The following is a 21,672-nucleotide window of genomic DNA, read 5'->3' on the forward strand; positions in this document are numbered from 1 at the left end:
AAACCTGAGAGTTTAACTCTGTTAAACAACAAAAAGCTCTCTGGACATCTTACAGCAGAAGCATAATTGACATTTTATTTGCACTTAATTTTGCATAACTTCTTTTGGAAATTTTGATATTATCTGTTAAGATAAATGTGTTTCCAACAAAGAAGAACTGTGCGTTTTCACCTTCAAAATGAGTTAACCTGTTTAAAAATATGACAGATGTAGATCAGTGATTCATTTACACCAGTCTTACAATCATATGTATTACAGAAGGCAAAATAAAGACAATCAAACATCACCATGTTCAGAAGTTGTGCCATGACCTATTGACAGCCTGCTGTAGAAGAAAATACAGCACTACTAATTAAAAGAAGTAACAATTAATTGATAGACTGATATCAGCTGTTGAGAACTTTTAACCACAGAAAGTTATTATATAATATGAGTAGCAAAGGGCATGTGCTAGCAAAGCCAGCTTTTGTAGTTATTCAGTCTAACACAGTTTAAAGGCATATTCTAGCCATGATTTCCTTTATTTAAGGTCTAGCAGCATCGAAGCAGGGTTCTCCAAATAAGATTTCCAGAGGTTAGAAAAACGGGCCATTGTAGCTCCATCAATAATACGGTGATCAGCTGACCAGCTCACATTCATTATCTGTGCTTTAAATACTTCACCTTTCCCATTAAATCGAGGAAGAACCTAAAAACCAGTGAAAGGAGTAAGATAAAAATAGAAATATTACATATTTTCTTTAACAAAACCACATTTTTATTGTTAATCTAAATTCAAATATTTTGCTAAGTCAGACAGACAGCAGTAGTGTCATTCAGAAATGAAAGATCTTCCCATGCTGTTTCTGTGAACCAACATAATAAACAGCGATATCCACTTTCCACCATCCTGGATACAGAGAAGTAGTGAAAACTTTCACTGACCCAGAAGCTTTCTCCTGAATAATTACTTGCACTTTTACTGCTCAAAATGACAGTTTTGCTAAAGCATTCCTGAAATGAGGCTCATAGGAAGAACACGTGAAAAGTATTTTTAATTGATATTAATGTCATTTCCAGCATTGATCTCAAATGTCTGCATTAAATAGTTAAATACCAAAGTTCAGAAAATAAGAAACTGCCATGACCACAGAGTTCTGTATAGATTCAGCCATCTGGCTCATAAAGCTAAATACTATCAAAATACTTTAAGTCTCAAGTTTTCTCCTTAATCATAGTAAGACTGCTATTGCCACGTTGCAAAAACTTCAAAAAAATGTTTATGTTGTTTCCTAATAACTAGAAGATTAAATACAGACCTGAGTGAATGTTAGAGAATTCTAGAGAAAAAGCTGAAACTTTGGCATAAAAGACTTCAGTGTCTCTGCTTAGCCATCTAAAAATACCACAACGTTTTTTAAGGCACTTATTTAACAGAAAGAAGTCAAGTTTATATTAAAAACAAGGAAACACGTAAGAACATTTTCACTGAAAACAACCTTAGTTCCCTAGAGTTAAACATATTACTGAGATAGTCAGTGTACCTGTATCTTTCCAAGTGCTCCAATAGCGACTTCAGGAGGTAGAATCACTGCTTTGGCGTAAGTACCACCAATCTAAAAAAGAAAATGCCGGGGACACTAGTTAACAAATAATTGTATCGCTTATTTGAAAAGCTTCTTGCAGGAATTACTGCTCATTTTGTTCTCTGCATATCAAACTTTTATTAAGATGTTCACTTCAAATGCAGTTTTCAGATGCAAGTTCTCATTTTTCTTGTACTTACTGTGCCAATATTTGAAAGGGTGAATGTTCCCCCAGTGAGGTCATTTGTTCCCAGCTGGCCGGCAGAGCCCAAGGCTTGTAGGCGATTTAATTCAGAAGCAATCTCAAAGATACTACTGACTTGAACATTTTTCACATTTGGGACAATTAAACCTTGTTCTGTGTCCATAGCAACTCCAATGTTGTGTGAAGCCTACAATAAGTTTCATTAACCAGACATTAACAGAAGCAGTCAACACAACATGCATACTTGCTAGAAGGACAATGTAAGGATTCATCTGAGTGAGACTGATAAAACAGCACAAAAGGAAGTTTTACTAACTATATGTAAATATATACACACACACATATATACACATCACTTAAGAAAATAGACTTCTTTCTAGAAGTATTTGGCCAGCACCTTGTACAAAAATTAAATGAGTTTTATCAAAACTGAGCTTAAAATATGATTTAAGTACATAATAGCTGACAGTCCAAACAACAGAGTCACTGTGCCATTACTAAAAATTACTGTCTTTGGATTTTAGATATTACCACTACAATTGCTTGGTCTATCTTCAGGGGGAAAACAGGAAATCACTGTAGTAATACACATTTTTGAGAGCAAGCTGAAGTGAAAAAATGACTTTAATTAAATAACACACTGAAATAAAATCTATATTGAATGAAATTTAATCTGAGACAGTATCTGGATACTTGAGTTCTTTTCCAGCACACCACCACAGTTTTTATATTCATTGCCTCAGACATTCTGAAAAGCCCTCATCAAATGTTAGTTTGGGTTTTCAGCTCACAACTTTTATCAAAAAGTTTACAAACCTTGTAAGTGACATTCTGACAGTTTTCATCCAAAGAAGCATTAAGAATGGGATACTGCAATAATCCTAGAGAAGCTGCCTGTTAAACATAAACAAAAAGATATATTCTTATACTTAACAACTCAGAGAAGTGCATGGATAAGGAACACTGGGAGACAAATGAGGCTAATAATCTAGATTTCCTTGATGCAATCAAATGTGGCTTCAACTCTCCTACATGCTCCTATGCATGTTGATATTCTGTTATGATCACAGTAACAGAAGGAAAAACTTATAAAAAACAAACACACGTCAGACAGACATACAAAAAGTAATGATCAATTTCTCAAGTTACTTCCTGTTCCACAATTAGAATTCAATAACCCAAGAAAAAAGTTAGGATATTCCACAGCAATTTCATTCTAAACTCTCCAATCAGCTGGTTATTGCAGGGAACAGTAATTCCCCCTAAAAAGAGTGAGCAAAATAAGTACTTGACACTCCAGTTGAAATAGCATTATCAGAAATTTTAGATTAAGCTATGCATTCAGCCTCCAGTGATGACAGCAACTGGAAATGAAACCATGACAACTACATGAGTACATGTTTGAACCAGAGAAGGCATATGTTCAATTCACCTGAACAACATAAACATATTCATTCATCTGAGGGATTCACTACCAGCAACAACACTTACATGGCATTTTAAGTGAGACTGATTTTAATGAAGGTCATCAAAACTACCAATTGTTTCTAAAATATGTTTTGTTTAAATTACACACTCAGTGATGTTTACTCACTTACTGCATCATGCTGTATCTGCTCTTTTTTCTCCATTCCCATGTTATCTAACCTAACTACAGTCCCAACAGTAAATTGATAAACGATGCATTATACAAGAAAAGCTGATGTTTTTCTTGTGATCTGTGTGCTCCAAACTTAAAACAATGATCTATCATAAGATTTTGGTAAAATCTGCATTAGTACTCCATATGGTGTTCTGCTGCATTTCTTACCTTAATGAAGAAAGGCATAAAGGAAAGCTTAATTCCACGACTTCGTGCTAAAGGTTTGAGCTCTTCTCGCAACTGAACAAGGTGAGTCAAGTCAATCTCATCACAATAACCAAAGTGAGGGATCTTTAAGGCAGCACTCATAGTCTTTACCATTGCCTTGTGAAAACCTGGAAAATATTCACTGACTTCTTACGTGAACAAAATTAACTTCTTGGAACTGAGAGTGAAATTCCAATTATTTGAAAATTAAAATCTATTATTTTCCTCTTTCAATGAGATTTTTTCTTATCTCTGTGTCTTTTATTGTTTCTCTGAAAGAAATAACTTTACAACTAATTACATGATGACTCAAACTGTAACAAATTCACAAGTGTTTCTGAATTCCAACCTGTTTCAGAATAAATCCGAGGAAACATGGGTTAAAAATGAGCAAGCGCAACTTGCATCCAAACTTCATCCACCCAAAATAGGAACAATTATATCAGAAAATAATAACTTTATGCAACATCTTCTTGCAGAGAGCATGTTTTCCTATTTCTCGCTTAAAATAATAAATTGAAACACTCCCATCAAATGGAGACAAACGTTCATTGAGTTACATTCACCAGCAGTGCACTGCAAACAATTTCTCAAGATTTTTGTACTTGATGATTTACCTGTTATAGGTTCGGTTTTATCTTTTCCTGAAAACACAATGGGTCTGGAAACAGGTGTTGGAATTTTGCGCGCTCTGTCCTTTGGAGCAGTTGGCGCTGTCTCTGATTTTGACAACGCCTTTGGTGATGGAGGTAGGATAGCTCCCGTTTGTTTGGCCAAAAAATTGAGAATGTCTTCCTTCAGGATTCTGTTATCTTTCCCTGTTCCAATAACTTCACTCAATTTGATCTGAAAAGTATGTAACAAATTATGACACTGTCTTTACAGCAATATACATATTTACAGCAATATAAGTATTCCTATACTATCAAATATGGTTAACGGTTATTGATCCAACATATCTGCCATTTTATTTCCCTTTCTGGAACCAGAACTCCTGGCTCCTAATCCCTGTTAATATGGTTAGCATGGAATCACAGAATCTTTTGAGTTGGAAAGGATCCATAAAGGCCACCTAGCCCAACTCCCCCACAATAAAAAAAAAAAGAAAAGGGACATCTACGGCTAGATAATTTGCTCAGAGCCTGGTCCAGCCTGACTCTGAATGCCTCCAAAGACAGGGCGTCCATCACCTGTCTGGGCAACCTGTTCCAGGTTCCAGTGCCTCACCACTCTTATTTGTAAAAAAATCTGTCCTTAAATCTAATCTAAATCCCCTCTCTTCTATTTTGAAAGCATTTCCTTCCCCTTGTCCTATCACAAAAGGCTCTACGAAAGAATGTTAGCATAACGCAACAACATTTTATGAGACAAATATCCAGTATCTATTACAGCAAATGGGTCTTGTATTAGTCCTTGCTCACCCTCTCCTCACTGACTTTGAAGGCTGCAGGTAGCTAGACAACTTTTCCCTCCCTATTGGCATCTTGAAGGTCCTGGGCACTCAACCACCCAAAATGAACCCAACAAAGCCACCACAGAACAGGGAAGCTTAACAGGACACAGAGCACAGCCTGTAAAATCAAGCAGCTGCAAGTCTTAAGGGGGGATTTGGAATGGATCCACTGCTGGACAGCAAAATGTGTGACCCTGGGGCTCAGGGACAGCTCCACTGCAGTATGCTTCCTCCAAGGATGGAGGGAGTGACTCATATTCCTTTACATCTTCTACAAATCCAGATTGTGACTGTTATATTGCATACTAACTATTATTATTTTGGCCTGATATGGTCCAGGTGATTAGAACAAATACTGAGTAACTGTACACTACACTATTAATAAATCAATAAATAAATAAAATCTGTGCTACGCTAATTACAAAAATTTGGTGAACTAGCAATGCTTTAATTGTAATTACAGCTTAGTAGCATCTTCATTCTACCCAGGATCTCTAAAGAACCCATCTGCCTTTGTAGCATCAGGTGTCACCTTCTGTGATTTACTAGGTATGCAACATTGTTTGAATCACCTAAAAGGCTCATAAGACATCTTAATTGCATACTTAAAGGAAGAACAGTGAATACTACTTACCTCGTTATCACAGGATCAATAATGAAGTATTAATTTGAAGAGAGTTATTTGACATTTAAATTTCTCTATTTGCTGTTTTATTTTTCGCAAAAAAATGCACCATAAGCTTTCAAAAAACAGAGGATTAACACAGAAAAAGAATTAGAAAAGTCCTTAAAGGACCATATATTCCATCACTTGCTCTTACATAAGTCTGGAGAACAGAGCATGGTAGCTAAATCTGAGATTAAATTTTTCCCTACTTCCTGCTCTGCCCTACGGATCCATTCCAATACTTCCACTGTTTTTTAGAAACCACCATCTGAAAGTAACATAGCTGCATTTTAAGCCCACTAATTCTTTTCTAACTTGCCATAATCATCAGAAAGCATAATTATCTCCATCTCTACAATGGTGTTTACACATTTGAAATATATTCAAAAACAAGACATCCCTCACTGTACTATCCTCTAATCCATATCCTCTCAGTCAGTCAAACTGGTACATAAAAGAGGGATAAAATGTGACAAGAAGTAATTCAGCAAACTTACATTGTTTTCCATAGCAAGACGACGAACTGCAGGCGTTGCTAATGTTTTGTGACCTTTTATCTCCTGGTGTGTGTGTTCCTCATGAGACATAGCTGGTGTTTCAACAACATCCTCTTCTGGAGCAACACCTGAAAGCAAGAAGAAAAGTTTAATTTAATTAGGTTACAGATACTTGTTGAATTTCAGAATTTGCTTTAAAGTTTCTATCTCAGGTACATGTTAAATAGGCACTTGAAAAAAAAAGGCAGAACAAAGTCTCAAATTTCTTACAAAAACTAACAAAGGAAGTATTAGCTAGAAACACCTATCTTGGTGTTTCTAGACAAATGCAGTTAAATATAGGCCTCTCAGAAGAAAGGCTGCACACGAGTAAGCAACAAGTCTTTCTGGAAAAGGTATCTAACGCTACCCAGGGCTCTGTTTAGAGCAGTGCTGCCAGCAGGCTGAGAAAGGTGATCTTTTCCCTCTACCCAGCTCTAGTGGAGTCACATCTCAAGTACTGTATCCAGCCCAGGCCCAGAACAAGAGAGAGATGGAGGTAATGGAGGGAGTTCAGATAAGGGCCAACAAAGATGATCAAGGGATTGGGGCATTCCTCCTATGAAAAAAGGGTGACAGAGCTGGGACTGTTTAGCCTAGAAAAAGATGGTTCCTCTGATTAGATAGGTGGATCTCATCAAAGCCTATAAATATTTGAAGAGAGAGTGTAAAGAAGACAGAGTTAAGCTCTTTCAGCAACATCCAGTGTAAGGATGAAATACCTCCTGGGCACAAACTGGAACACAGGAAGCTTTGTCAGTGCACAGGAAAAACGTTTTCATTGTGAGGGTAACTGAGCACTGGGGCATGCTACCTAAAGAGTCTGTGGAGTCCCACCCCTTTGGGATGTCCAAAGTCATGCGAACATGGTTCTGGGCAATGTGCTCTAGCTGACAAACACAAAATATGCAAGAGAAAAACTGCTTACGATACCTTTCGAAGCATCAATTTCAATGTCCACAAGTGGTTTTCCAACATAAGCTATTTCATCTAAATTGTAATGGAGTTTTCTAATGATGCCATCATAACGACTAGTAATAGTAACAGAAGCTTTATCACTTTGCACTTCACAGATGCTATCAAACTGAGAAACACTATCACCTTCTTTTATATACCTAAGAGAAAAGACACATGCTAGTATAAAACAATATAACAATAAAAACCTATGGTGTGTATTTTTTAGATTAAGTTCAGTTAGATGTATCCTCATAATACAAAATGCATTCTGGATAAAGTGACAGATAATACAGCTGATACATTTGCTATATACTTTCCACCAGATTGCTCCAAAACCACTTGTGTGAAATGACACATTTCAGAATACAATCACATACACAATTTTTACTATTATTTCTGCTAAGAAAATTTTTTTGTGACAGATTATAAACCACCTCAAAAAAGAAAAAAGAAAAAAGAAAGAAAAAAAGACTAACTTGATTTGAAGCTGAAGAAGGTCTCTGTTTCAAGTTGTCAAGACCAGTATATAATCAGTTGCAGAAAAAAATCTGGAAGTGGGAAACTATCTCCCATACAAAGAAATATTTCTCCTATTTTACCTTCCTTACTCACAGTGTGGTGGCACTCTGGCACAGGCTGCCCAGAGAAGCTGTAGATGCCCCAACTCTGGAGGCATTCAAGGCCAAGTTAGGTAGGGCCCTGTGTAGCCTGATCTGGTGGGTGGCAGCCCTGCCTGCCCATAGCAGGGGGTGAGAGCTAGTCTTTAAGGTAACTTCCAAACCAAGCCTCCTAATGATCCTATTTGTACAAAGAGCAAGGCATTCCAACACTGTCTTTCTCTACTTGACACTTTGATTTTGCTTAAACTATTACTTGCAGCCTTTCTAGGAACAATTTACATTTTTCTATGAAAGTAAATGGAGAAGGGGTACAGGACAAAACCATGTGGATTCTCTGGAATTGTCACTTCTTCTAATGTTCTAAAGCTCAGCCTAGATCTCCTCTAAAAACAGTAATCACTGAAAGAAAGCCTACATACAAGTGCAGTTAGGGCATGCCATTTACCTTTTCTATTCCCAAATGTAACAGATTACAAATAAACAAAATGTAAAGGTCACTACATACAAAGGTTCAAAATGTGGAAATCAAAACTTGAAAGACTTCAATAGTCTTTCAATAGAAAACATACTCTCTGAAATAATTATTGATACTTGATAATTACAGATAGTATTTAAACTACTTGCTGATTTCTTAATGTATTTCTAAGGAAGCTGAGCTTACCATTCTTTCACAGTCACCTCTGTAATACCCTCTCCAATATCAGAAAGCTTAAACTGGACAATTTGGCCACTTGAAACTTAAAGAACAAAAAAACAAGGAAAGTCAGCTTGCTTAATATTAAGTGTAAGACATCAGACAGAATAAACCGTACACAATAAAAATAGTTAAATACCATTTATATTCAAGCCACTGACATAACATTCATAAAAGAGCAAATCGAAATATTTTATTATGAAAAAGATTACCAGCAGATGTTCTGAATAATCGCTGCTGCTGACTAAAGTTGAAGGCAGATTTGTCAAACACGCACGCATATTTTGATTTTATAAAGCGGATGCTGCTGCACGATCTAACGTGGTGAACACAAACCTGGGGGAAAAAAGTCTCAGGTGTTAAAACGTTAGGCTGAGAAGACAGAGTTCACTTAGCATTAATGATGCAACAGTAGTTATCAGAACATGTAATTTCTATGGAGAACTTCTTAGGAAAATACAATCAAAATGCATATTACTGAATATATAATAACCATTAAATTGGCATGAACTTTGCCATGTCTTTAACTTCTTTTACTAACACAACACATAGGAGATTAAAGCCACAACAGCATAAGAAATTAACAAAAATCATTACAACATTTGATAAGAGATTCATAATTGCTATAGTTTCTGTAAACAAGTAGTTCAGCCAAGACACACACACAAAAAGCATAGATAATATCAACTACATTAGGCATCTGAAATACTCTCATGCAGTGTGAATGCTGTAGAGTCCTGTAGACTGCAAGAAAAAAAAAATCAGCATGTTTTTCTTTGCCAGTTCTTATTCCAATCAAAAGCTGATCAGAATTAAATATGGGAAAGGAAATTCACAACAGAGGGCACAGTTATCCTTTTAATTCTGTTAATGTAAAGGAGATAAGCATCTTTAAGTAACTTCAATTGTAATTATATTCATCCAGAAATCAACTTCAAAGGTCATCAGAATTTTCTGAAAGATTCTTGGTACAAAGCTGTATGCTTTAAAACATGTAATTGGTCGTGATCTTGGTCAAAACAAAGGCAGTAGCACTTGCATTGACATAAACAAGCATTTTATCATTAATCTCATCAGAAGTTAGTTCATGCCCTTTCTTATTTAGTAATATTTCTTAAATCTCACTTAATTCTGGTGTTATGGTGCCTTGTGTGATGTCAAGTTAATAAAAATAACAAATGATCTGTAGATACTATCTCTAATTAATTTAGAGATTAAAAAAAAAAATAAAAAACAGGTGCTACAGTGTACCTCCAGTAGCTCAAAACTGTAAAATTTAGAAATTATCTTCTCAGATGAGCCAGAAAACAGGACACCTGTATGGGAAAGTTCATTTTAACTTACTTTTTAAATATCCCTTCAAAGAATTTCAGAGCATGAAACTTGCTGATTCCCCTCCCACTCAACCCTCATTGTTGAACTATTTGATTTTATATTATACTTTTAATGTGCAGATTATCCTGAAAGCTGTACAATTCTGAATTGACTATGTACATGTTTTCTATATTATTCCATCTAGCACTGATAGTTATACTTACTATCACCTTTCCTTTAGGAACAAATATTTACACAAAACAATCTCTCATAAAGGACACAGCAAAGTCAGTAATACTGAGTTACTTTGCATCTGCCTGCTACTAAGATTGCATCCTCTGATCTAGAGCAAATATTCTTCTCATTTCTATAATGAACAAACAGTAAATCTTTCGGGGCATAATTGGTGCTGCCCACTTAGTTCACTCAGAGTTGTGTCCTTGGGAAGAAGTTTATTGTGCTTTTCTTAATCGCTTACCCTAAAAACTGACTGCAGGACTCAGCACAGAATGTTGTTACACAGTATACTGGTGATGGATTACTTGATGGAGTGTCCACCCTTGACTGTAGTAGTTCAGTAATATTGTGATCTGTGTCTCTGCCTATTCTGAATGCTGAAATACAATGCCAAAATCATGGTAAAACACTCCGCTGTCTTCCAGCTTAGAGGTGTAAGTGTGTCAAAGCTTTCTTGTCAGTGTTACATTTTATAAGGGTGTACAGCTTAACAGAATTGATAGAATTGTCAGTTTTGTTACAGATCTTTTTTGACTAAGCAGCTCACATGAGAGATTTGTTATAAAAAATGACTGAAAGTTGCATGAGACGCATGGAAGCTGTCAGATAATCACTGGCCTGAAGCCAGAGGGATGAGGTTCAACAAGACCAAGTGTTGGGTCCTGCACTTTGGCCATAGCAATGCCAGGCAACATTACAAGCTTGGGGCAGAGTGGCTGGAAGAGCAAAGAGGAAATGGATCCGGGGATACTGGTTGATGCTCAGCTGAACATGAGCCAGCAGTGTGCCCAGGTGGCCAAGAAGGCCAACAGCATCCTGGCTTGTATCAGAAATAGTAGTGCTAGCAGGAGCAGGGAGGTAATCGTACCTCTGTACTCAGCACTGGTGAGGCTGTACCTCAAGTACTGCATTCAATTTTTGGGCTCCTTACTACAACAAAGACATTGAGGCCCTGGAGAGCGTCCACAGAGGGGCAACGAAGCTGGTGAGGGGTCTGGAGCACAAGCCTTATGAGAAGCAACTGAGGGAGCAGGGATTGGTCAGTCTGGATAGGAGGAAGCTCAGGGGAGAAGCTATCACTCCCTGTAACTACCTGAAGGGAGGTTGCAGTGAGCTGGGGGTTGGCCTCTTCTTCCACATAACTAGCAATAGGATTAGAAGGAATGGCTTCAAGTTGTGCCAGGGGAGATTCAGGTTGGATGTCACTCTGAAAGCTGGAATGGGCTGCCCAGAGAGGGGGTGGAGTCATTGACCCTGGTGGTGTTCAAGGCACATTTAGACATATCATTGAGAGACATGGTTTATTGAGAACTATTGGTGATAGGTGGATGTTTGGACTGGATGATCTTGTAGATCTTTTCCAAGCCTTGGTGATTCTATGATTCTATGACACGCAGACATACTTCAGCCATCAGTGTACATTGTGCTCAGAAGCAATGATTCCACATCAAAGATAATCTTCTACAGAACTATTTTGACTTGCTCTCCATATCGAGTTGTTTACTTACACTGGATTTGTTCTGCCTAATACTCTCCACTTCCAACTATATAGTTACCTATATGCTGAATCAATGTCCTCCTCTCTTCCATAACACCACCATGCTATACTCTCCAGATCACTGTTCTCTCCTCACCACGTAACACAAGAACCTCAGGCTCCTTTCTTCCCCTCATCACAATGTAACGCCTCCACAGCCCATCCTCCCACCCATCACCACTCAAAGGGTTTGCAAGAATACTGAGGAAAAATGTAATATTTCAGAATTGCAATAACCATCCATCCTGATTTCTTGGATGTTAACACTGCTTCACAGTAGGTGGTCACAAGAACCGGTGCTCAGCAAGAATCACAATGTGCTGCTGGAAATGCCTACCATAAACGGCCAACTCCAAAGTACACTGTTCAGCATCCACACTGATAAGATGAACACTCTCATCTCATCACAATGACCCTCTGAATGCAAAAGCAGGTGGTTTGGCTAAGAAGAAAACTAAAAAGAAGCTCCCATTTCCAAATTCTAAAGCAAGTTACTCACAGCCAAAAATCCAGTAATTACAAGAATAACGTCTTCACGATGGCACGTGCTCTAGAGATTATAAGCATCCAAAAGAACAACCAGTGGACTCACATGCTGAAGCACGGTGAGGCACCTGCACAGTTTAATTTACAAGAACGTGGGTTGCTGGATTCTGGGGAAACGCCTGCTTCCCCTTCTATACAAGGATCCCTCGCTACACCAAGGGACTGATGCACGGCCGCAAGGCAGCAAAACGTTTGGGCAGTGCTATAGTCGGACGACCGAGAGGTAACGCAAGAAGAGGATGGCAGCGGCCCGTCACGGGAGGCACGGGCTCTTCTCGCAGGAAACGCGGCCAGCGGGAACACATCGAGGTGCGGGAACGCGGGCAGTCCCTGGGGAAGCGGGCATGAGCGACGCCCGACACCGCGGGGATCAGGCCGAGCTTCGCGAGCTGACGGGCAGCGGGGGCACGGGCAGCGCCGGGGGCACGGCTGAGGGGAGCCGCCGGTCCCCGCGCTGTCCGCGTTCGTACAGGGGGGGCTGCCGCTCGCTGCCGGTAGGAAGCGGCGGGGACTCGCAACGAAGGCGAGGCGCAGACGCCGCGCACCGCTTTCGCCGGCGAACGGAGCCGGCACCCGCAGGACCCCCGCTACCCTTACCAGGCGCCCCGCGGTCCTGCAGCTGCTCCTCAGAGCGGTCACGGCCGCCATCTTCCTCCGGGAAGAGGCAGCCCCACGCCCCGCACACCTCCCACCGAGCGGCCAACCCGCGCGCGGCCACGCCGGCCGCAGCCAACCAGCCGGGCCGGGGGGCGGCGGCGGGAGCCCGGCTGTGTGCGGGGCGGCGGCGGCGGCGCCGCCTCGGGGCCGAGACACGCCCGCGGGGAGCGGCGGGAGGCCGTCACCTGTCGGGGTCCCGTGGGAAAGCCGCTGACGGAGCGACGGCCGCGCGCCTCGGCGGCAGAGGAGTGCAAGTAGCGCGAGGGCCGGCCGCTCCCAGAGCCCCGCGATTGGCCTCCGCGTAGTTCTCGCAAACGTGACGGCTACGGTCCGGCCGCACTCCTGCTTCGGGAGGCCGCGAACCCGGGGCAGAGGTCTTCTCCAGGCAGGGCCCGGCAGCGGGGCGGGAAGGCTTCTGCCCCTCCCGCGGCGCCCGGGCGGTGGGACCCGGCGGCGCCTCACGCGGCGGTGCCGCCCCCAACGCACTGCGGGCGGGAGGCTCCGCTCTGCGCCTGCTCTGCCGCTACCCGGCACCGGCACCCGGCGGCGCGATTCGCTTGGCTTCCACGAGCGCGCTGCTCCGCTGCGCTCTCGCTGTATTCCGGGCCCGGCCCGCATCCCGTCTGTACGGCGGGGGCCTCCGCGAGAGACGGCTCCGCTGGCTGCCAGCCATGGACGGGGACAGGGTGGAGATAGACGGCGGCATCATGGAGGGGGTGAGCATCGGGCCGCGCTGGGCTCGGGCGGGCCGTGCCTTGCCTTGCCGTGCCTGACGAGCGTCGTTCCTTGCAGGGCGGGCAGATCCTGCGAGTGTCCACGGCGCTGAGCTGCCTGCTGGGCCTGCCGCTGAGGGTGCGCCACATCCGCGCCGGGAGGAGCCAGCCCGGCCTCAGGTAACGACCCTGCCGGGCCCCCGCTCTGCCTCCCGGGCCGTCCCGGAGGAGCGCGGCAGTCCTCGGGCCGGGGCGCCGCCGCCCCTTGTCTGAGCGCCGAAACGCTTCCGAGGACAGAAATGGTGCATTTCCGATGTTCTAAGAGGGCTTTTTCAGTCAGAAAGCGTTGTTTGTGGCTCGCTTCCTCGGCAGGACGGAGGACAGAGTGTGGAGGAGTCCCAGGAGAGCCGCCCGCAGCCAGCCCTGCGCGCGCTCCCTGTGCCGGCAGCGCACCTGCACCTCCCCGGTGCCGGCTGTGCCAGGAGGGCAGAACGCGCCCCACCCGTCGGGTCTGAGAAGTGTTCTCCAAGTTGCCCAACAGCTCGCATGATCTGAGGCAATGTATAGTTGAGATCATATATTGCCTCCCTGAGGCATGACTTGCAGAGATACGGCATTCTGTGTTAAAAACATGTGCTGTCTGTATGTCCCAGAGCAGTCGTTCTCATTTTGATGTCACCAAACACTTCAGACACATTAGTTGTGTTTCTCATCTTGACTGAATAATCAACCTCCTTCTTCATAGGCCACTGCTCCTCTTTAACTCCATTATTTTCTCACGCTTCTTGACTAACATCACTGGGCTTTGAACACATCCAGGAGATACGTGTGCCCTGAGGCAGTTAATTTGAGCTTACTGAAGAAGTCTTGCTTAGTTAAGCTACTGCTTTATACATACTTGAAAGCAGTCCATAGGGCAGTATATACATTTGCTTGGTTTTGGTTTATTTTGCAATGGAGCTTGTGAAAGGAAATCCAGATGTTCAGGCAGGCTTAGCTGTCAATTAGTAATTTGCTGTAGTCTCTTAACAGCCTATAGCCCGGAGAAAGTTAGAAGCTACTGAACAAAATCATACCTCACAGTCCTAGTGGTGTCCTCAGAACATAACAAAATAGTGCACAAGTGAAAAAGGAAAGCAAACAACAAATTGTTGCTTTTTTTCTTTCTTTTCTTCTTCTTCCTATTTAAACCACTCAAACAAATGGAAGTGCATGCACAGTAGAACTGCTAGCTCTTTCCTAGCATGGAGCTTGGCTGTTCAGGATTGCCACCATTATCCCATTTGCCATTATCCCATATTTCTTTTTCAAGCATTTATCCCATTAAGATAATGACTCCTGCATCCCATCTGCCTGGCTTGACCCACTCTAATGTATCCTTCCCACTAGGATCCTAAAAATTCCAGAATGGTCAGAATGCTGCCCTGTTGGCACCTGTGAAATCAGGAGAAATACTGTAGGAACCAGACTGAATTTCTGATCTTTGTTTGAAATCTACGATTGTGCTTATTAGTTGATGTTCGGTGTTTTTGGTTTTTGTTGTTTTGTTTTTAATAATGTAAACATCACTTTAGTCTGCTTGCATGAATCTTTAACTTAGTATTTGTGATGTTAAGGCCTCAGCATCTGTCTGGATTGGAGATTGTTCGAGATTTATGTGAAGGGAACCTGGAGGGCGGAGAAATTGGCTCAACAGAAATAACTTTCACTCCTGGGAAGATCAAAGGTGGAACCCACATAGCAGATACCAAAACAGCAGGGTACGTCTTTGTACATGGATAATGACTGGCAAGTAACTGCTCTTAATTGCTCTTGGTAACATTGAAAATCATGATAAATTAGGTTTTGGTAACTTTAAAAATCTCACAAGAGTGAGGAACAAAAGAACACTAACACATGGTTGATGAGCCATATCTTTGCTACCTGATACCTGTGGCGTGGCCAAAGGACCAGTATTGTAAGCAGGATGTGTATTAATAAAGAACATACAAGTGGAAGTTATAATGATACATAAGTCGAACACTTGATTAATGTTAACTAAAAACCAGATGCCCGTGCATTTAAAAACATATCTTATTTTCTTACATTTGTACTTCAACTGTTGAGTCTATGCATCAAATTAGATCAGTATCTTAGAAATTGCAAATATGAAATTGTAAAACCATTACGTACCTGGTGTTGAACAAATATACTGATATTAATTTATTGATTATACAATAATATTGAATTGATCCTCTTTATCTAATAAAGTCAATTTAAAGGTAGTACTTACTCATATGATGGTGCCATAGGGCATACTGGTGTTTGGGATCTGGGAATACGCTCCATCCACTATTTTTTTTTTGTCTCTGTGTTTCTTCCGTATTTCTGTGTTGGATCATTTGTTCTTGGAACCTGTTGCAAAAATTAGTGGAATAAGTTCAGCTAGGGAAGAAGACTGGTGTGAACTTGGAAGCATAAGCTAGGTTAGACACAAGTGAAAGTTTCCTTTAAGTTAAGAAAAACACGTTTCTGAGCTGCTTCACTTTAAACAACCGAGCTGATGTCTTTTCTATGTCTTAAACAGCACAGAAGGGCTGGAGTAGGCAGCAATACAGAAGGATTAGTGTAATAAAGTATGGCTCACAAACATTTGGAGTGTGTTTAAGAAATAACTTTCATTTTGTTGATCAAATTTAGTTTTAGAAAATACATTGGAAGGGGGTTTTTTATTATATATGTAACATAGAGGATTCAATTATAAAGGAATCATGCACTTCAAAGCATATTTTCTATGCCCCTGCATTCTCTTCTGTGAGATGTGGACCAGCTTCTATGAAATTTGGTAGGTTTTTATATATTTTATAACCAAATAATTATGAAAATGTTAAAATTATGCTTAAGCCTTCTTGTTTTACTGCCTGCTATCTAACCCTACAATTTTCCCAGTACTGTCAGTATACTAAGTAAGCTATGTTACTTTTATTTTAAAGATACAATTATTGTAAAGCAAAAACTTTTATATGCAGGGTTGCTAGAGATATGAGGTTTTAGTTTAGCAAATTTTAAACAATTATATGTTTACTTTGTTAAAAATAATAATGTTAAAAATATTAATGTTAAATAATGTTAAAATGTTAAATATGTAATGTTATTGTTAATGTTAAAAATCAAATACATAAATGCTCTGTGAGGTCATTTATTTGCCTTTGGCACGTTGTGATTCTACATGGATTCTACATGTGTGACATTTGAGTATCTTTCCTTCTAGGAGCGTGTGTCTGCTGATGCAGGTAGCAATGCCCTGTGTGCTGTTTGCTGCTTCCCCATCAGAACTGCATTTTAAAGGTGGGACAAACGCTGAGATGGCTCCTCAGATAGACTACACAATCATGGTAGGGAAAGATTTCTCTGGCTTGGTGCATCTTTCAGGTGTGTGTATGCAGCGTAACTTTTGTACTTCTGTTGCTCTTACTTCAACTTGTAATTGCACAATTAGGCATGAGAGTATTAAACTATGTATGAATTGGATGTTGAGAGCAACCAGTGTATAATGGAACTCCAAAACAAAGATTTTTGTTTTTGCTATTTACTAAATGTGAATTGTTAGGAATTTCTCTTTCCATAAGAGAATCCTTTAATCCAAAATATTATTCTGAATAAAGCATAAGGATCTTCAAATAAGCTGCATGGATGAGATTAACTTTTTTTTTAATAACATAATTGAAATGTTTGTTTTGAACTTTTTTTTTCTTTCTTTTTTTTTTTTTTTTAAGACTGAATGCAGTAGTGCATAAGAGATTCACTCTGTGTTTTTATATTTGCTTGTATTTCAGGTTTTCAAGCCAATAGTTGAAAAGTTTAATTTCACATTTAATTGTGACGTAAAAAAGAGGTAAGTTACAGGGCCATGAGACAGAAATGGGCCTTACTGAACCAGTGTGAGCCTGGAGGCACACAAGGTGCCCTGAATCTACCTGTGGGATGAATTTATAATTCATTAACTACAGCATATTAGCTGCCCCTGTGTGTACCATCGCTGTATGATGAATGTGATACAGTTCTCTCTTGTCTTTTTTTTCACTGTTGAATTTTCAGCTGCTGTTTTAATGTTCCCTATGAATTACCCCTCAAGGGAAATGCATGTTGAAGAGACACTCCATTATGTAGCTTTTTCTGAGGTGCCAGTTTCATTTAGTGTTTGGTGGTTAATAAGGTGCTATGAGATAATGCTATTAAAGAATAAATTTGTATTATAAACAGTTCTAAGGCTCACCAACAAAATTCATATGTATGGTAGCAGAGAACATAAAAATGTGTCATAAAATTTATGAGGAGACTCCCAGCTGTTTTCTTAGTTTCCTTGTGATCTTTGCATTTAATTACGTCTGATTCGTGTTTGTACATAGGGGCTACTATCCTCAGGGAGGTGGTGAAGTTGTAGTCCAGATGTCACCAGTCAAAGAGTTAAGTCCAATAGACTTAACAGAACGTGGCACCGTGACAAAGATATATGGAAGAGCATTTGTTGCTGGAGCATTGCCTATAAAAGTGAGTGCTGATAATAGCCTTGGTAGTATTCAACTTCATAAATCTATACAAAATTGTAATGTACCTTGTATACTTCTGCTGTTCCTGTATTCTGCAGTCTTCCACATGCAAGCCAAGTAGTTGTATTAAATGGATTCATTTAATCAGGCTGTAAAATAGAATTTTGGACATTTCTAAAAAGGACTTATTGCTTAGGAGTGCAGTAGCAGCTAAAATAGGAGAACACTATAAGCAACTTCCTTCATATAACTATTAAAAAATATTGAGTATGTATTGAAGGGCATTTTATACCTATGTATCATTCACTTTTGTGTGGATTATCTTAAATCTCAATCAGTAGCTTTTCATATATTTGTGGGTAAACTACAATGCATTATAAGAGAGAGAGGTCAGACAGAATCAGTCATTTCAAGCACTGTTAATGGAATTAGGCAGAACTAGTTAAGGGTAAGTTAGCCAAAGACAAAACAGATAAATTTGATCCTTTGAACCCCTTCTTTCCATTATTCCCATCCTGTCTATGTTTACAGGGAATAAGTAGTGGGATCACCTCAGGGTTCCTTCCCACATACAGCCTCAGAAGCACAAGAGGAAGGGAGAGGAAAAGGGTGTTACTTTTTGAAGAGCTGCGGAGTGGTGGTTTTATCTTAAGATCTCCAACCCTATGAATATTGGCTACAGTCTTTTTCTCCCACTGGATCGCAGGGATGGGATAAGCTTTATCTCCTCCCACACGCCTTGTTGTTATTTTTTATTGTTATTTCATACATTATCTGTTAGAGAGTATATCCTGTGGATAGTAATTGTTGTCAGTTTGCTGTGTTGTTTTTGTTAATTTAATTTGTTTATACAGTCTGTGGTCTTAAGAAAATCAAGACTAAATTAAATCTTTCTCCATATATATGGAGAAGAATTACTGAAATTTCTACTGCTATTGGAGCTTCTATATACAGCACTGTAATCTGTCATTTATTCATTATCAGTGGGAAAAATTCTCAGAAGAACTGATGCTAAGTGCTTGCCTGTAGATATATTGTAACAATCCTTTGTTTTTCTCTTTAGTCTGTTTATTAAAAGATCCACTTTAATAATTAGGCTTATGATGAAAAAGTATTGCTATCATTACATCATTTAATTAATTTATGGTTTTACATTTTATCTTCTTAGCTGGCAAAAGATATGTCAGCAGCAGCAGTGAGATGCATCAGAAAAGAAATCAGAGATCTTTACATTAACATTCAGACTGTTCGAGAACCTGATGATCAAGCCTTTGGGACTGGAAGTGGAATAATGTAAGATGAGCTCATAATTCCTATTAACACATGTAGCTTTGCTGGTTACTTTGCTGGTTGATTAGCTAGATCTTGATTAATTATCTGATAAATAAATTGTAATGTGAGTGATTTTGTTCCTAATACATATTCTGTTTTTTTCTGTTCAGCATTGTTGCAGAGACTTCAACAGGTTGTTTGTTAGCTGGGTCATCACTTGGCAGGAGAGGTAAGAGCAAAGTATGCCTGTTTCAGAATTAACTTAAGTATAATAGTATATTAAGGTTGTTAACCTGTTCCAAGATCTGATACTTTTGAGTGTTGTTTTTTAAGTGGATGCTGTTCTGTAAAAAGGGTCAGTGAAAACAAACAGCTATAAATAAAATCATGTATTATTGTGTCATCATGTATCATATCAATGTACTTCTGTGCTGCTTCTGCCTAGTGACAAAAGTGGAAAATACTTCTGGACTTTATACATATGCTCTGTGATTTACCTGTGAAAGTTTTGTTCAGTGCTGAATCTAGATGTTTATCAAATTAAAGGAACAGATGTGCTTTTCATCTAAATGATTTGACTAAAAAGTCTATCTGACTTTAAGTGTGGCTGGCTACATGCTTCACACTGCTTAGGGGATATGCACTGTATATCATCATGTGACATGAGTTTTTTCAAGTGGATGTTCGAGACAAAAGTAGGGAAATAAGTTCTAAAAAGTTGATAATTTCTGTTGTTGGTGTGTTTATTTTGTTTGTTTGCTTTTTTCTCTGTATTTTTAACATGTTACAAATAAGTGATAGCATCCTAACTTCTTGGATTTCCATTAGGAAAAAATTCTGACAAGGTTGGCATTGAAGCAGCTGAGATACTGCTTAAGAATCTTAAACATGGTGGAGCTGTGGATGATTCTTTACAAGACCAAGTAAGGATCATATATGTCATCACATTCCCTTGAAGTAGCAAGAACATTTAAATATATATTACTTGAAAATAACATAAGTCTGAATAGTGAAAGAAGGGCACATAGATTTCAGAATTTGGTTGTATTTCCACAGACCTTCTGTGGTGGAATTAGTGAACAGTCAGATGTCTTAGAGGTTTCTGGTTGCAGACTTCACTACAACTAGCAAAATACATATACAATACATATGCTCCTTAGCAACCACAGATGCTTTGGCTTTGTGCCACATCCTTACATTTTCCCTTCCTGCAAATCTTAGTATTTATGGAAGAAGGAGTTAGTAATTTGCTTCCATTTAGCATTCCAAATATCTAGGAAGTATTGCTGTTTATCTTGCTTGCCTAATTTCATTTAAGAATTTCATTCCCTTTTCAGCTGATCATTTTTATGGCATTAGCAAAGGGAGTGTCTAAAGTGAAAAGTGGACCAGTTACACTTCATACTCAAACTGCAATACACTTTGCAGAACAGCTAACAAAGGTGAGTCCAAAACTTCAGGAAGTTTCACCTGTCAGTTGTCATCCAGTAACTAAAAAGGGTGCAGTTGTATAGATTCACTCTGTATTTAACAGATACTGTGAACTGAGTTTCATCATGGAGGACTAACACGGATAAAATAACAGCTTCAATGTTCATATAAGAGCTTGCCAGTAGAAATTGAATATATTTAGTTAAATGCCTTTAGAATGTTTAGATACTTCTACTCCTGTAATATATTTTTTTCAATGAAATCAGTGCAATCTGTAATATGCATAAACAAACAGTGATCATTGGGCATCAGATGTTGAAAATTTAAACTTATGTATAACTGAATTTGTGATTTGTGTTTCTAATGCTATTTTAGGCCAAATTTACTGTGACAAAATCAGAAGAGGAAGATCCCAGTAAAGATACCTACATCATTGAATGCCAAGGAATGGGGCTGATAAACTCAAACTTATAGAGTCTAAAAAGAAACAAGAGGAAAGAAGGAAGATTCGAAAGCAAAATAAACTCAACATACCTCAGCAATGCATTGCACTATAGTTCAGTGGACATATAACATGTGAACAGTAGGATCCTTCTATCACATCCAACCAATTTGATTTAACTTCAAGGATGATAGCAAGTTTTCCCTTGCTGTGCTGAGCAAATCTGCGGTGTAAGAAATGGAAACTTCTTTTTTACTATTATCAATAAAATGAGTACAGACAGGACAGCAAACAGAATATAGTGTATGTATTTGGGCAGCTGAGTGCATCACTTAGAAACTTCAAGAATTCAGGTTCACCAAAATAGAGAATAACTATTTCAGTTTTGAGAAAATACATAGATGATGTATCCTTTCCCCTTTAAAATGTGTACGCTTTATTCTTTTGG

At 39.6% G+C, this 21,672-nt stretch overlaps 2 protein-coding genes across 7 annotated transcripts; one reads left to right on the plus strand and one right to left on the minus strand.

Moving 5' to 3' along the window:
- Positions 1-49: 49 nt before the first annotated feature.
- Positions 50-21,428, minus strand: DBT (dihydrolipoamide branched chain transacylase E2). Of its 6 annotated transcripts, none has more exons than XM_048943895.1 (11): positions 21,317-21,428; positions 18,145-18,228; positions 15,823-15,944; positions 7,209-8,882; positions 6,237-6,364; positions 4,237-4,465; positions 3,581-3,747; positions 2,587-2,664; positions 1,766-1,957; positions 1,524-1,595; positions 50-688 (listed from the first exon to the last, which is right to left on the minus strand). In XM_048943895.1, the coding sequence occupies exons 4-11, from the start codon at positions 7,483-7,485 to the stop codon at positions 521-523; spliced, it is 1,311 nt and encodes a 436-aa protein (XP_048799852.1). In that variant the 5' UTR covers positions 7,486-8,882; positions 15,823-15,944; positions 18,145-18,228; positions 21,317-21,428; the 3' UTR covers positions 50-520. The 6 variants fall into 6 exon arrangements, with proteins under 6 accessions (XP_048799852.1, XP_048799850.1, XP_048799851.1 ...); XM_048943893.1 differs by lacking the exons at positions 15,823-15,944; positions 18,145-18,228; positions 21,317-21,428 and adding an exon at positions 12,778-12,911 and having other exon boundaries at positions 7,209-7,390; positions 8,514-8,589; positions 8,759-8,882; XM_048943894.1 differs by lacking the exons at positions 15,823-15,944; positions 18,145-18,228; positions 21,317-21,428 and adding an exon at positions 12,778-12,850 and having other exon boundaries at positions 7,209-12,248.
- RTCA (RNA 3'-terminal phosphate cyclase) lies at positions 13,395-21,323 on the plus strand. Its single transcript, XM_048943904.1, has 11 exons — positions 13,395-13,553; positions 13,630-13,730; positions 15,167-15,310; positions 16,801-16,924; positions 17,366-17,424; positions 17,939-18,080; positions 19,248-19,372; positions 19,522-19,580; positions 20,180-20,274; positions 20,689-20,793; positions 21,158-21,323. Exons 1-11 carry the CDS (start codon positions 13,509-13,511, stop codon positions 21,254-21,256), a joined length of 1,098 nt encoding a protein of 365 aa, XP_048799861.1. The 5' UTR covers positions 13,395-13,508; the 3' UTR covers positions 21,257-21,323.
- Positions 21,429-21,672: the final 244 nt, after the last annotated feature.

This window comes from Lagopus muta, chromosome 5 (genome assembly GCF_023343835.1).
Source record: "Lagopus muta isolate bLagMut1 chromosome 5, bLagMut1 primary, whole genome shotgun sequence".
Lineage (NCBI taxonomy): Eukaryota > Metazoa > Chordata > Aves > Galliformes > Phasianidae > Lagopus > Lagopus muta.

What these genes read in the sequence shown, in the direction of transcription:
- DBT (XM_048943893.1), bottom strand. Translation starts at nt 12,828, where the DNA reads ATGGCGGCCGTGACCGCTCTGAGGAGCAGCTGCAGGACCGCGGGGCGC. An exon ending in ATTATTCAGAACATCTGCTG is followed by an intron (nt 8,590 to 8,758) that starts GTAATCTTTTTC and finishes TTGTTCTTTAAG; the next exon opens with TTTCAAGTGGCCAAATTGTC. An exon ending in GTCAGAATGTCACTTACAAG is followed by an intron (nt 1,958 to 2,586) that starts GTTTGTAAACTT and finishes AACTTATTGTAG; the next exon opens with GCTTCACACAACATTGGAGT.
- RTCA (XM_048943904.1), top strand. Translation starts at nt 13,509, where the DNA reads ATGGACGGGGACAGGGTGGAGATAGACGGCGGCATCATGGAGGGG. An exon ending in AGGAGCCAGCCCGGCCTCAG is followed by an intron (nt 13,731 to 15,166) that starts GTAACGACCCTG and finishes TGTGATGTTAAG; the next exon opens with GCCTCAGCATCTGTCTGGAT. An exon ending in TTGCAGAACAGCTAACAAAG is followed by an intron (nt 20,794 to 21,157) that starts GTGAGTCCAAAA and finishes ATGCTATTTTAG; the next exon opens with GCCAAATTTACTGTGACAAA.